This window comes from Pleurodeles waltl, chromosome 12 (assembly GCF_031143425.1).
Source record: "Pleurodeles waltl isolate 20211129_DDA chromosome 12, aPleWal1.hap1.20221129, whole genome shotgun sequence".
NCBI lineage: Eukaryota > Metazoa > Chordata > Amphibia > Caudata > Salamandridae > Pleurodeles > Pleurodeles waltl.
In genome coordinates, this window is record NC_090451.1 from 622941002 (window position 1) to 622953176 (window position 12175).

Sequence of the window (12175 nt, forward strand, 5' to 3'; positions counted from 1 at the left end):
TGCGGCCCTGTCCCGAATCCAGGCCAGGGCCGTAGGCAATGAAAGCTGCAGTTTCAGGCCTCTTGTGCACCAGCCTGCCCAGGCCTCTTGTGCACCCGCCTGCCCAGTGTGCACTTACTACACACAGGGAAGGTCGGTACACAAGAGGCCTGAAAACGGCAGCTTTTACTGGCCCCCTCCCAGGCCTGAATGCACCCGATCTCAGAAGTGCTAAGCAGGGCTGACCCTGCTCAGCGCTTTCGAGCTCTGACACATTCAGGCCAAGTAGGCGGCACCCACACATACTTTACACACAAGTCACACATACACAAGGAAACGGTTTTGTGAACCAAGCTGAAAGTATTATGAAAATGTTTGTCTTCATGTGTCTCCCTTCCAGTTGTGATTTCTTTATGTTACTATAAATTGTTAATGCATCAAAGCTTTACTTTTCCATAGTGTTATTGATAGCATTACATTTGTCAACACTTTAATTGCTGACTATGGGCCTGATTTAGAATTCGGCGAATGGGTTACTCCGTCACAACTGTGACATAATGGGATTTAGATTTTGGCAGATGCAATATCTATCACGGTTGTGGCGGAGTATCCCATCCGCCGACTTCTAAATCAGCTCTATGTGTGGGTGGACTTTTATTGATATCTGCCCATGTGATATAAACATTCTTGTAGATCCCATTTCTTAAATGACATCTAGGGCTTAGGTGTTATCATTTTCAGATTTTTCTGACTTTGACTTTTTTGACTTTGTTCTGTATGACAGGAGGACCACAAGTTGTCACTTGATGAGCTGGGAAGAAAATATGAAACTGATCTATCTAAGGTGGGTGATATTTAATTTTTAATTAAGGTTGTGTTGATTTTAGTATGACATTTTATTTCTATGATTCGCACCAGCTAGTTTAACTATTCACCTGCAGCTGCACCGGATTTCCCTATTTATGACTACCTCATCTCACCTGTACAAGTGGTTTGTCGCATCACTCATCCATGTCTACTGTAATGTTAGTGGTCTTATTTTGTCCATTGTTCGATACCCTACTGAGTATTCACCATTACACACGCAACCAACAAATAGGGTAAACACATGATGTCATGTAATCTGCACCACCTTCTTTCCAGTCCTTTATGTTCATTTTACAAATCTTCATACTAGGGTTCTAAATGGAGGTCCAGAAATGAAAATATGTTGTTCCCACCTAGTTGTATGTTACTATATAAAGGTCAATAAAATGGAAATACGAAAATATGTTACATCGCTTACAACTACATTGTCAAGCTAAGTGTATATTCTCCAATATTAACCCAACATCTACCTACTGTAAAGATACTGTAGCAGTCAGGATAGCGAATGTAATATTTTTGTCAAAGGACACAACATATGAGATATAGGGACGGTCCACCTCCCACCAGCATGGATTCATTTGGTCCTCGTAACAAAAAATTCATATGTCCAGAAAGTTAATTATGATAGATAAGTGATCTTACTATTTGCACGCAATGAAGAAAATGTTATCTTAACCACCCTCAGCATGTGATCAAGTTGAATTTATGACTCCTCACTCCCAATTACAAAGCAGATAAAAATAACAATTTGGCTGAAATGTTCAAGTTCAAAGATAAAGTAAAACACACACAGTAAATGCATAGTCACATATTATACCATAGAAGGCAAATTGAGCTTCAAAGCTTACTGTCATGGAAAACAAATAAATTACAACATAAATCATATTCAGGTCTGTTGATCAGTCCACCTGTCTGTGTGGTGTCTCAAAATGCAATGCTCTTTAAGCACTCCAGTTTGGGGAAGTTTATCATTCCATCAATGTGTCCTTGTACACTTGGGGCCCTTACCCACTTATCTTTTACATGTGTAAACTAATGAAAACGTAGAATTTCATTGAATGTAGGACTTCAATGCACATCTTCCTAGTCTACTTTCCTCCTGAATCTTGAGACTACTAATCATTAATGGGATCTGCCTTTCCACTTATCATTGAACATATCAATAGACTTCTGTCCAACTCTCAGCCTAATTTAAAATTCAAGTGCAAAGGTTTTTTGAGTTGTAATTTGTCTAACTTGAACTGGTTGATTTGTGGGTTGAAGTTGAGATCTGAATCCAGATGAAGGCCAGTTGAAAGCTGATACCCCTTTCCCAGTTTCTAGTACATTGGGTTTGGTCAGAATACTTTGAATAAAATAGTGACTTTTAACAATATCAACCTTAGAATATCAACTTCCAGTGAGATGTGGGTTTAAGAATAGTAAATCTGTATTTTGCAGTATATAAATAACACAACAATAGAGTGGTAGTCAGTACTGTAAAGTCGGTATTGTTAAAGGTTGATATTTCAACCACAAAAAACATGCTTCCCCCACCTCTTATTATTAGGACTTCAGTCTTTGATCTGTTGAAACTCATAGCTTCCCTTCATTCAAAAGTAAACATGATCTAAGCACTACTCAATGTTTTCCAGCTTTTCCATGCTGCTCTTAAAGTGTTGTGCATCTGAGTGTCATTTGCATACTTTTGGAATTTTACCCGATACATGTCAGGTACTTGGGCTAAGTGAGCATGCAGAAATTCAAGACGAATGAGGACAGGAAGGATCTCTGCAAGGCTCCCCCCTTCAATTTATTGAAGATGAAACAGAAGAAATTAAACATGTCTGCTGACTCTAATTGTTCAGGAACCGTCAAATCCATTTGAAGTTGGTCCACGAAACTCCATCGATTTCCTTAAGCATAAACATCAGAATGGTGTCATTATCAGGTTGTAAGCGGCTGAGTGCTCAAGGAATATAAGCGGCTGATTGCTCAATGAATATTAAGGCAGTTTGCAGGGTCTTTGGCACGTGTGACAAGGAGATCTCTAATATTGGTCTCAGAACATGCAAAACAATATTGGTATTTTTTGGGAAACAGTTCTGCTGTGCATACTCTTACAGTTGTCTGAAGACTTGTCTTTTCAGTTCTTTGGTTGGGTATGAGAACTTTGCGATTATATGATAGTTGATATGTGCCCGAAGCCCTGCCATTGGTTTCTTGCATATTTGGTTGTCCAAATATGTCCATTTAAGACCCAGGTGTTAATTAGGCATACAAGGTCAACTACAATAGTTGGGATAACGATCTTCATGAAGGCAATGTGGTAGGCTATCGCAGTGAGTTTGGGTGATTTGTTTTTCACAGCCACTTGTATTATTACCACTTCTGACTATGGGTTGAAGGAGGTAATGGAGGATTCATGAGATTAAGGATTCCATGGTTGAAACAAAGTTTATGTCACACTGTAGTAGATGAATTGATGTCTTTTGAAGATTTTTGTTTAAAAAATAATACATCTTCTCAATTCAGGTGGGAAACGTAAGGGGAATGTTTCAGCATTTTTGGGTTGGGCATTTCCCGGAGAATGTTAAAGACCTCTTTTGGCCCTTGGTGCCCTAGGTGATGAAGGTATGCTTTTTGGGTGTGAATTATGATATTCCCTCCTTAGGCTATTACAGATTAAGGGGGTTATTACAACTTTGGAGGAGGTGTTAATCCGTCCCAAATGTGACGGGTATACCACCAGCCGTATTACGAGTTCCGTAGGATATAATGGACTCGTAATACTGCTGGTGGTATATCCGTCACTTTACCGTCACTTTTGGGACGGATTAACACCTCCTCCAAAGTTGTAATAACCCCCTAAATTATTAATTTCAAAAGTTGAGTACCAGCTGCATTCCAGGTTCAGGCAATCCATTTGAATTTCCCTTTGTCTCTGTTGTACTTTTCTTAAGTGGCTTTTTGGAGATCCAGTTTGTCAAGGGAGGAGTCTATCCAGTCTCTGAGAAAGATAGGGAAGGGCTCAGCATCAGAGCAGATAAGATGCAATACATTTTGCTAATTTATAAAGATAATTGAACTCTTCCTCTTTTATGATGTTCAGTTGCCTGATTGGTATGGAGGATGACTCTTGCTTGGTGGTGAGGAGAGTGATTACAGAATGACCTAACTAGAATTGCTGATGGCCAGATAACAATTCAGTCACAATGTTACGAGAGGATGTAGGGCTCACAGAATGAGTTGTGTGATGTATTGTATCTGAAAAGCCAAGGGCTTTTCCTCTTCTTCTTGACCAGTTTTGAGAAAACTGTTCTATCTGTCCTGCCTATGAGTAGTGTGCAAAGTCTGCAATGACACTCATAAAATGGCTGAGGGATTCAACATGAAGGGCCAGTTCACATATATCCTCCTAAAATAACTCTATTATCCAAGGGGCAAGACATGATGGTAAGGGTGAAGAAAGGATCAAAAATGTGTTCTTGGATTTCTGTGCAAGTCACGGACAAGGCCCAAAAAACATGTTGAACTCTTTGTTTTTATGGATCACGGATCATTCATCTTTCTTTGTTCTGTTTATCATGAGTCTTAATACTTATAGAAACTGGTTAGTCAATGATTTTTCAAATACATTCTAATAATAATACTTAGAAGGCCATTGAAGATGACTTGTGGTATCACAGAGATAAAAATGTCATGTATCTTTTAGAAGTAACTTGCCTACTGATGTGTTAATAAATGATTTTTGCAGAACATTCTATCTACAGTTGTTTTTGTTTTTACCCCCCCCCTCCCTTGTTATTGTCACTTTAGCAGGCCCCTGTCCTCTGCCATTGAAAGTGCCTTGCAAGGGTAGTGTTTTTTCACATTAAATGAAAAGTTACAATGCATCAGAGTGTTATCTATTTCAAGCAGCCATCCCTCTCTGTTTATTTTCTCATAATCTTTGTGATGCTGCCTACATTATGCTCATGGCACCATTTTTTTGTGGGTCACTTTCTGTTCAAAGGATGGCGCTCTTACAGTTCCATTTTTGATTGTGGCTTAAGTAAACATTGTTTTCCCAGAGCACAGAACATGTAATTTGCCCTTTGTCCTTTAAAATATTTTGACATATCCATTGATTAACGTCATAAACACTGATGTGTACTCATTGTGTACCCCTTTGAAAGAACTTATTCAAGCCTCTCTTTGTAGGACAAAGTAATTTTATTGTGTGTATTCTTGTATTCCTTCACAGACAGCTGAATGCAACAAGATGTTTTAAAAATAGTTTACTGTATGTGGGTTGTAATAATTGAATTCATTCTAATAGACATTATATTCTTTTTTATTTATCTTCCTTTTCTTATGATTATCTCATTTGGTAGGTTTTGCTTTCTCTGTTCATTTCTTTCTTCATCACCAATAAAGTTTACATCCTGTAAATTTTTATATTTTTCCTACTTGCATTTTTGACTCATTTCACATTTCAAGTATCTTTAATTTGCTATTTCTTTCATTTTTCATTCTATTTCCTGTTTTGCTATTTTACTCTGTGCTGCTCCCATCCTCATCTATGTCTTATTTCTTCTGTCATTTTTTTTTTTTTCAAACCACACCCACTCTTGCCTATGTCCATTTTTCCTTCACCATTAATCTCACACCACTTTACTTTGGCTCGTTTTTTCTTTTAATTCACTACTGCTCTTTCTTTTATTTATTTTACTCGTTTTTTTAGTTCTTGCTTTAACAGTGTTCCTAAGCTTCTTTTTTATCTCTTTTGTATTAATGCATTGCCTTTGTCTCATTTGTTTGTATTTCAGTCAACAATCCATTATTTCATTTTACTCTTGTTTTCTTATTTGTTCTTTACATTTCTGTCTTGACAGGGGCTAACAAATATTCGTGCGGCCGAGATCCTTACTCAGGATGGTAAAAATGCCCTTACCCCTCCACCGACCACGCCTGAGTGGGTGAAGTTCTGTCGGCAGCTGTTTGGTGGATTCTCCATTTTACTCTGGATCGGTGCTGTCCTCTGCTTCTTGGCCTACAGCATTCAGGCAGTGATGGAAGATGAGCCTATTCATGACAATGTAAGAGAACAATACATCTGGACAATAGATCAATCACCGAGTTTAAAGATGTAGCACATTTGGTCATAGTGCATAGAGTAATGGAAGCCTTGTGAATCCTCATTTATTTTAGCCTAAACTACTGTATTTTTCTGTCACAAAATCTTACATTCCTCTTTTATTTGTAACATTTATAACAACACACCTCTATCTACACTCTGTCTACTGAAGATCAGCTTAATTTCTATTATATTAAGTTCCTATTTTCCTCAATAACGCCCAGCTCTTTCAATTCTTCATCCATAAGCCTTGATTGTATAAAGAGGACACACATTTATTTGCTGCAATATTACTTATTCAAAGGTCTTGCTGGACATCCCAGCTCCTTCCTCACACAGACCTTGTTGAAACTACATTTTCCTCCCTCATTTTCAATCACCACCTTGTATCCGGAAGTCGTGTTGGTTGTCAGACAGGGGCCTCATTTGCATTTAAAGAGTTCAATCAAGCCTGGTTTTCAGTAATAGAGCTGGGATCTCACAACATACAGACATGTAGTTGCACCATGGAACTATAACTTCCACTTTAGGGAGAATGAGACTATCTCAGAAGTTCATTTATAACAATAATAACAGAAATAAAATATAATAAATAATTATTGTGAAGGTAATTCTAAACCTTGTAAGTGATATTACTGAAAAATGGCACGGTAGCTTAGGCAAACAATTATTGAGTGCAACATCTCAACTACACTTAGCATGAGCAGTGCTGGAAAGTGTTGAAACATTTCAAGATTTTCCTTTTTTTATTAATCATGCTGCCATGTTTTTTTTACTACACTTTCATTCAGATTCAAGAACTTAAATAGAAGACTAAGGCGGTCATTCTGACCGCGGCGCCATGCGGTTACCGCCGAATGACCGCACCGCGGTCTAAAGACCGCGGCGGTCATTCCAACTTTCCCGCTGGGCCGGCGGGCGACCGCCAAAAGGCCGTCCGCCGGCCCAGCGGGAAAGCCCCTGCAACGAGGAAGCCGCCTCCGAATGGAGCCGGCGGAGTTGCAGGGGTGCAACGGGTGCAGTGGCACTCGTCGCGATTTTCACTGTCTGCAAAGCAGACAGTGAAAATCTTTGTGGGGCCCTGTTAGGGGGCCCCTGCACTGCCCATGCCAGTGGCATGGGCAGTGCAGGGGCCCCCAGGAGCCACACGGCACCCGTTCCCGCCATCCTGGTTCTGGCGGTGGACACCGCCAGAAACAGGCTGGCGGGAAGGGGGTCGGAATCCCCATGGCGGTGCTGCAAGCAGCGCCGCCATGGCGGATTCCCTGGGCCAGGGGAAAACCGCCAGTTCCCCTTTTCTGACCGCGGCTTTACCGCCGCGGTCAGAATAGCCCAGGAAGCACCGCCAGCCTGTTGGCGGTGCTTCCGCCGCCCTCCGCCATGGCGGTCATGGACCGCCAGGGTCAGAATGACCCCCTAAGTTTTGTGTCTGTCTTGACAGAACTGCTGTTTAGAGTAACTACTGTTGCAAATACTTAAACCCTTATGTAGAGTAGGTATTTGCTCTCTCCAGAGGACTATTTCTCTCTCACCTCATTACTGTTCGTGGGTAGTTTCCCCTCCTAAGAATTTTCCTTGTAATGCTTGGGGACTATTAAACATCTCAAAAGTACTTTAAATCGTTCCATGTTACATTTTATAATCTCACACATGCATGGTATACAGGAAGCAACTGTTTTTTAGGTCTGACCTTAGCCAAGATCTTTTGATTTTGCTTACATTATCCATATAACATACATAGTTATATGGACTTTCAGCCAGCCCTCTTCATCCATTGGTCTCTCATTGTATCATTCACATTTTGATTTTGTCCAGTACAGTGTACATCTTGGGGCGGTGGATCAGCCATTTCTGTCACTGGCTACATTTACTATGAGTGCCCTCACTCTGCCCTTTTCCCCAGGTGCACATCCACACAATTAGTTTCCTTCAGTATCACGGTCCATTGTGGCAGTGTGTGCTTTTTGATACCAAAAAGTATTGAAAAATCCAAAAAGCTGGCAACTCATGCCAGACCTATTGACTCTGCCAACATGTGTTTATACTGCAGTGCGCTCATTTATTGTTAGCAAGGACTCAACATGCAAGGAAATTCTATTGGCTTTGCTATTGCCTGTTCTAGTTGCCTACATCTCAACTAAATCCAAGTATCATGGCATCTCTGCTGTGCTGAAAATGAAGCTTTTACGGTGCAGTCAAGCAGATCCGAGCAAATATCAAAATGGTGCACTTCATATCAATGCGGCTGAATCTGCTAAACTTTGTGCTGTGATGGAGGGATATTTTACGAAGAAACTTTTGAAATTCGAGTTAAGATTAGAACAGACTACCTCATCTCTAATTGAGAAAAGTAACTTTTTGAAATCAAGTGCGACCTAGAATTCTTATTTGAGAATATTTTGCCTTTATGAAGACTCACCTCCTCATAGAGTTTTTGGTGTGCTACCCTGCTGATAATCAGACTTTTGAGCCTACCTTATATTATTTGACTTTATCACCACTCATTTTCTGTCTAGTTCGTTTCTTTGTATTTCTACTCTGCACCACTCTTAGAAGTGACCTCCAGGCTTCCACAGCCCCTGACAATCTCAGTAAATACAAATTAAATAAGTAATAACTAACATGAGCCTTGGGTATTATTTACCCCCCTTTTGGGGCAAGCCTGTAATCCAAGAGAGGTCCATTAGTAATGGGTATAGCCCTTAGTAGTAGCCTATAATTCTATAGTATTGCATGATATCAGATTTTTGTTCTTGTTTTGGAGGGTGGAAATCATCAACACACCTTTGAGGTGGTGTTGATGCTTGAAGGCAGAAATTTTAAAACCTTACCCATGTTTTGAATATCCACTAAATATTTGAAAATAATCTTCCTGCTAGGGTGCACTGATAGGGTGATTTCAATTCCTGCCAAACCACCTTCTAAATAAAAGCCATCCTCAGGGTTGCAAACACGGTTCTCTGCAGTTTTTTCAAAGTCATTTTGCAGTCTGTTTTATTCGATGAGTGAGAGCCCTAGAGCAAGCTATAGGCCAAAGGTTTTCTTAAGAGCCTGCTGCAGAAGTGGCAAGTGATTGGTTGCCCAATACCAAGGCAGCTTAATTTTGATTCTGGCTTGTAGCGGTTTCTTCCAACAACCTACACTTCCTGTCTGTTCATCTCACTCTTACATGAACACAACTTTACACCATTAAAATTGTTTTCCTATCTACATCTTTCTCCTTCCTCTGTTTTCTGCCTTTCTCTCTTTTGTCTTGTGTCAAAATTTAACGATGAAAAATGCTTCATAATCCACAAACGTGTGTGCCAATGCCCACTGCCTAGCACATCCAGCACAATTTATGCACTGCTCCTAACATCCTGCATTCATCTGTAGGTGGTCACACTTGCAAACAATGTGGTTCACTCAGGCACATCATCCCATTAAGGTTAAGAAACATGCTAATCCAATCAGGTCATTGGCAGCACCTCCATACTTATATTCACCTTCTTCTCCCGTAGCTGTACCTTGGTGTTGTGTTGGCTGCTGTTGTCATCGTCACTGGCTGCTTTTCCTACTACCAGGAGGCAAAAAGCTCCAAAATAATGGACTCTTTCAAGAAAATGGTGCCACAGGTATGTGTAATCATATATATTTTTTAACTTCCTATTGTAGTGCAACACAAGAACACCTACATTCACACATTCACAGAGATAATAGTCCTCCTATTAGTCTTAATACAATTTACAAGTCATACTTCACATTGCCGATATCAGTATTTGTGTAAATGCGATCTGTATACTACCATTCTTCGCACCAACAAGCAAGTAAATGTAACTAAATTGTTATTTTAAAGTCTAATGGTAGGGTAATGGCTAAAATAACTCTATCAGGGTTGCATTGGTTCAAAATGATCCGAATGACTTCACAGTTCACAAATATTCCAGAGAAGGACTACAACAATGTGACCTTTTAACCCTGTTGGTAAACCCACTTCTCTTCTTTACCAAGCAACAACCTGTAAATGTCCTTTGCTGGAAGAGGGATTCCCTGGGACTTAGTGATGATTCTGTATTATGATAGGACATCTTCTCATTTCATCAGCACTTCCTGTCCTGCTGTGACTATGTTTCCTTAAAACCAAATAATAATGTTTCCTGTTCTACTCCATGAAAGTGTAATCTTAATCTGGCTTTAGAATGATTTTTCAAGCAAGTCTTCACATACACAAAAATACAATTAAATGTCAAGTTGTGGGAGCTGTTGAGCATTGAGGATAACCTTACTGTATGAATTTTGAGCAAGCAGGTACCAATACCCTTTCTGAACATAGGTGGGACATCCAAGTGAACCTCCACTTTAGTTGAGTTATTTTTATATTACATGTACTGCTTGTTGTAACCTTTGTTTTCTATGTATAAGTCTCTGATCTCCTTGGATTGTACCTGTGTCTCAGTATTGACTGTAACAGCACAGGAGGTGGCTCACATTGTAGTAAGTGCAATGTCCACTTCTAGGACATAACTGTTATCATGCTTAAACATCAATAGTGTCTCCATCTAGATTAGCATGCGCCAAAAAACACTCAATGTAAGTCTCACACTAGTGGAATAATCACTCTCACATAGACAGCTTTCTTCCCTTCTCTGAAAGTTCATTTACAAACCCAGATGTAGCAGCAGAATATGATATGTCTGTGCCCAAATCTGGACACACAGGAAAGACAGGTAATGTGAACATACATGAAACACATAGGAGGTCATTATGAGTTTTCTGGACGGAAAAGGCCGGCCGCTAAACTCCCATGTTCAGGTTACCGCTAATGCGACTGCCTTCCCACGGACCCCATTACGTGTTTCCTGCTGGGTCAGTGGGCGGAAACAGAGTTTACAGCCGCTGGCCCAGCGGGAAACAGCCCATAACATTGACGCCGGCTCATAATTGAGCCACCGGCAATGCTGTTGGTGCGTAGGGTGCACCAGCACCCATTGCACTGTTCACTGTCTGCAAAGCAAAGACAGTGAATAGTCTGCAAAGCAGGCACTGAACAGTGCGACAGGGCTGGCCATGTAGGGCCCCTGCGCTGCCCATGCCAAGTGCATGGCCAGTGTAGGACCCCCCCGTACCCCTTGCACTGCCTATGCCAAGTGCATGGGCAGTGCAGTTCCCCCCCCCGGGCCTTCTGCACCCCGTCTCCGCCAGCCTTTACATGGCGGTGCTACCGCCATGTAAAGGCTGGCGGAGGGGGGGGGGGCGTAACCCCCAGGGTGGCGCTGCTTTGAACGCTACCCTGGTGGATTAGGACCTCCAGTCGCGCCAGTCTCTCCTATGGAGCAGAATAGGCAGTGCTGGCGGTCCGACCCTGGCAACACCGCCACGTCATAATGTGGCAGTCAGACTGCCACTGCGACCCTAGCGGTCTTTACCGCCAGGGTCGTAATTAGGGCCATAATCATGAACAGGAGAATTGAAACACACATATATGCACACACCCAGACTTAAAGTTCCTTTAAATACCTCCACCAAGAGCAGGTGCACCTACTCCCGCCTTGGCAGTGAATTTCTGGAAATGTCCTATGTCTGCTCTCAGGAAGTAGCACAACAAATGGTGAGGTGCCAACAAGTGCATGTAAGGATGTGTCAGTCTGTCTCTCCCTTCTGGTGGAGATGAATAAGGGCTATGCGTTGAAGTCCTCCTTGAATTCAATGTCAGTGCTATGATCCCATCTCTCAAACAGTGAAAAAGGTTCCTACTTGGTGCCATGAATTTGCACACATGGGATGGTTATTATCAGCATGTCACTCCTACATCCAACTCAACAATCACCAGGTCTAGTATCCAGCAGCCCCTACCCATCTTATGCACTTTTCTGTGCCTCATATCAATGGGCTGGGCTCAGGAGGTGCCCTCGGATAATCTGACTGCCAGAGGCTCAAGTAGGCACAGTGACAAGTTATCAAACCCTTGGGTTTCTAAGTGTATGGTCCTTCTCCTGGAGGGGTCTCTGCTTCATCTAGGATCATACCATAGAGTGATTGCTGTTCTCTGTCATCACCTGCTGGAAATGGCAGGGTGAAGAGCCCGGAGATCAGCTGAGGGGAATTATCCCTCATGCATCTAGTTTTCAGCTTGCTAGCTGGAGTTGGAAACTTCCAGATCAGATATACTTTCACACTCCTCTCGATCCTGCCCTTTAGATGACAGTATTCCCTGACCGCCATCTTGGAAACTGGTTAAAGCATAAGTGTCTT

The 12175-nt window shown here is 41.5% G+C and overlaps 1 protein-coding gene across 2 annotated transcripts in view; it reads left to right on the forward strand.

Annotated features, from left to right (window-relative positions):
* The window catches only part of LOC138268391 (sodium/potassium-transporting ATPase subunit alpha-2), a 177443-nt gene that overhangs the window by 71315 nt on the left and 93953 nt on the right, over positions 1–12175 (forward strand). For both annotated transcript variants that reach the window (XM_069217977.1, XM_069217976.1), the window contains exons 3-5: positions 764–823; positions 5703–5906; positions 9445–9558. In XM_069217977.1, the coding sequence (XP_069074078.1) occupies positions 764–823; positions 5703–5906; positions 9445–9558 (378 nt within the window). The remainder of the gene's footprint in view (positions 1–763; positions 824–5702; positions 5907–9444; positions 9559–12175) is intronic.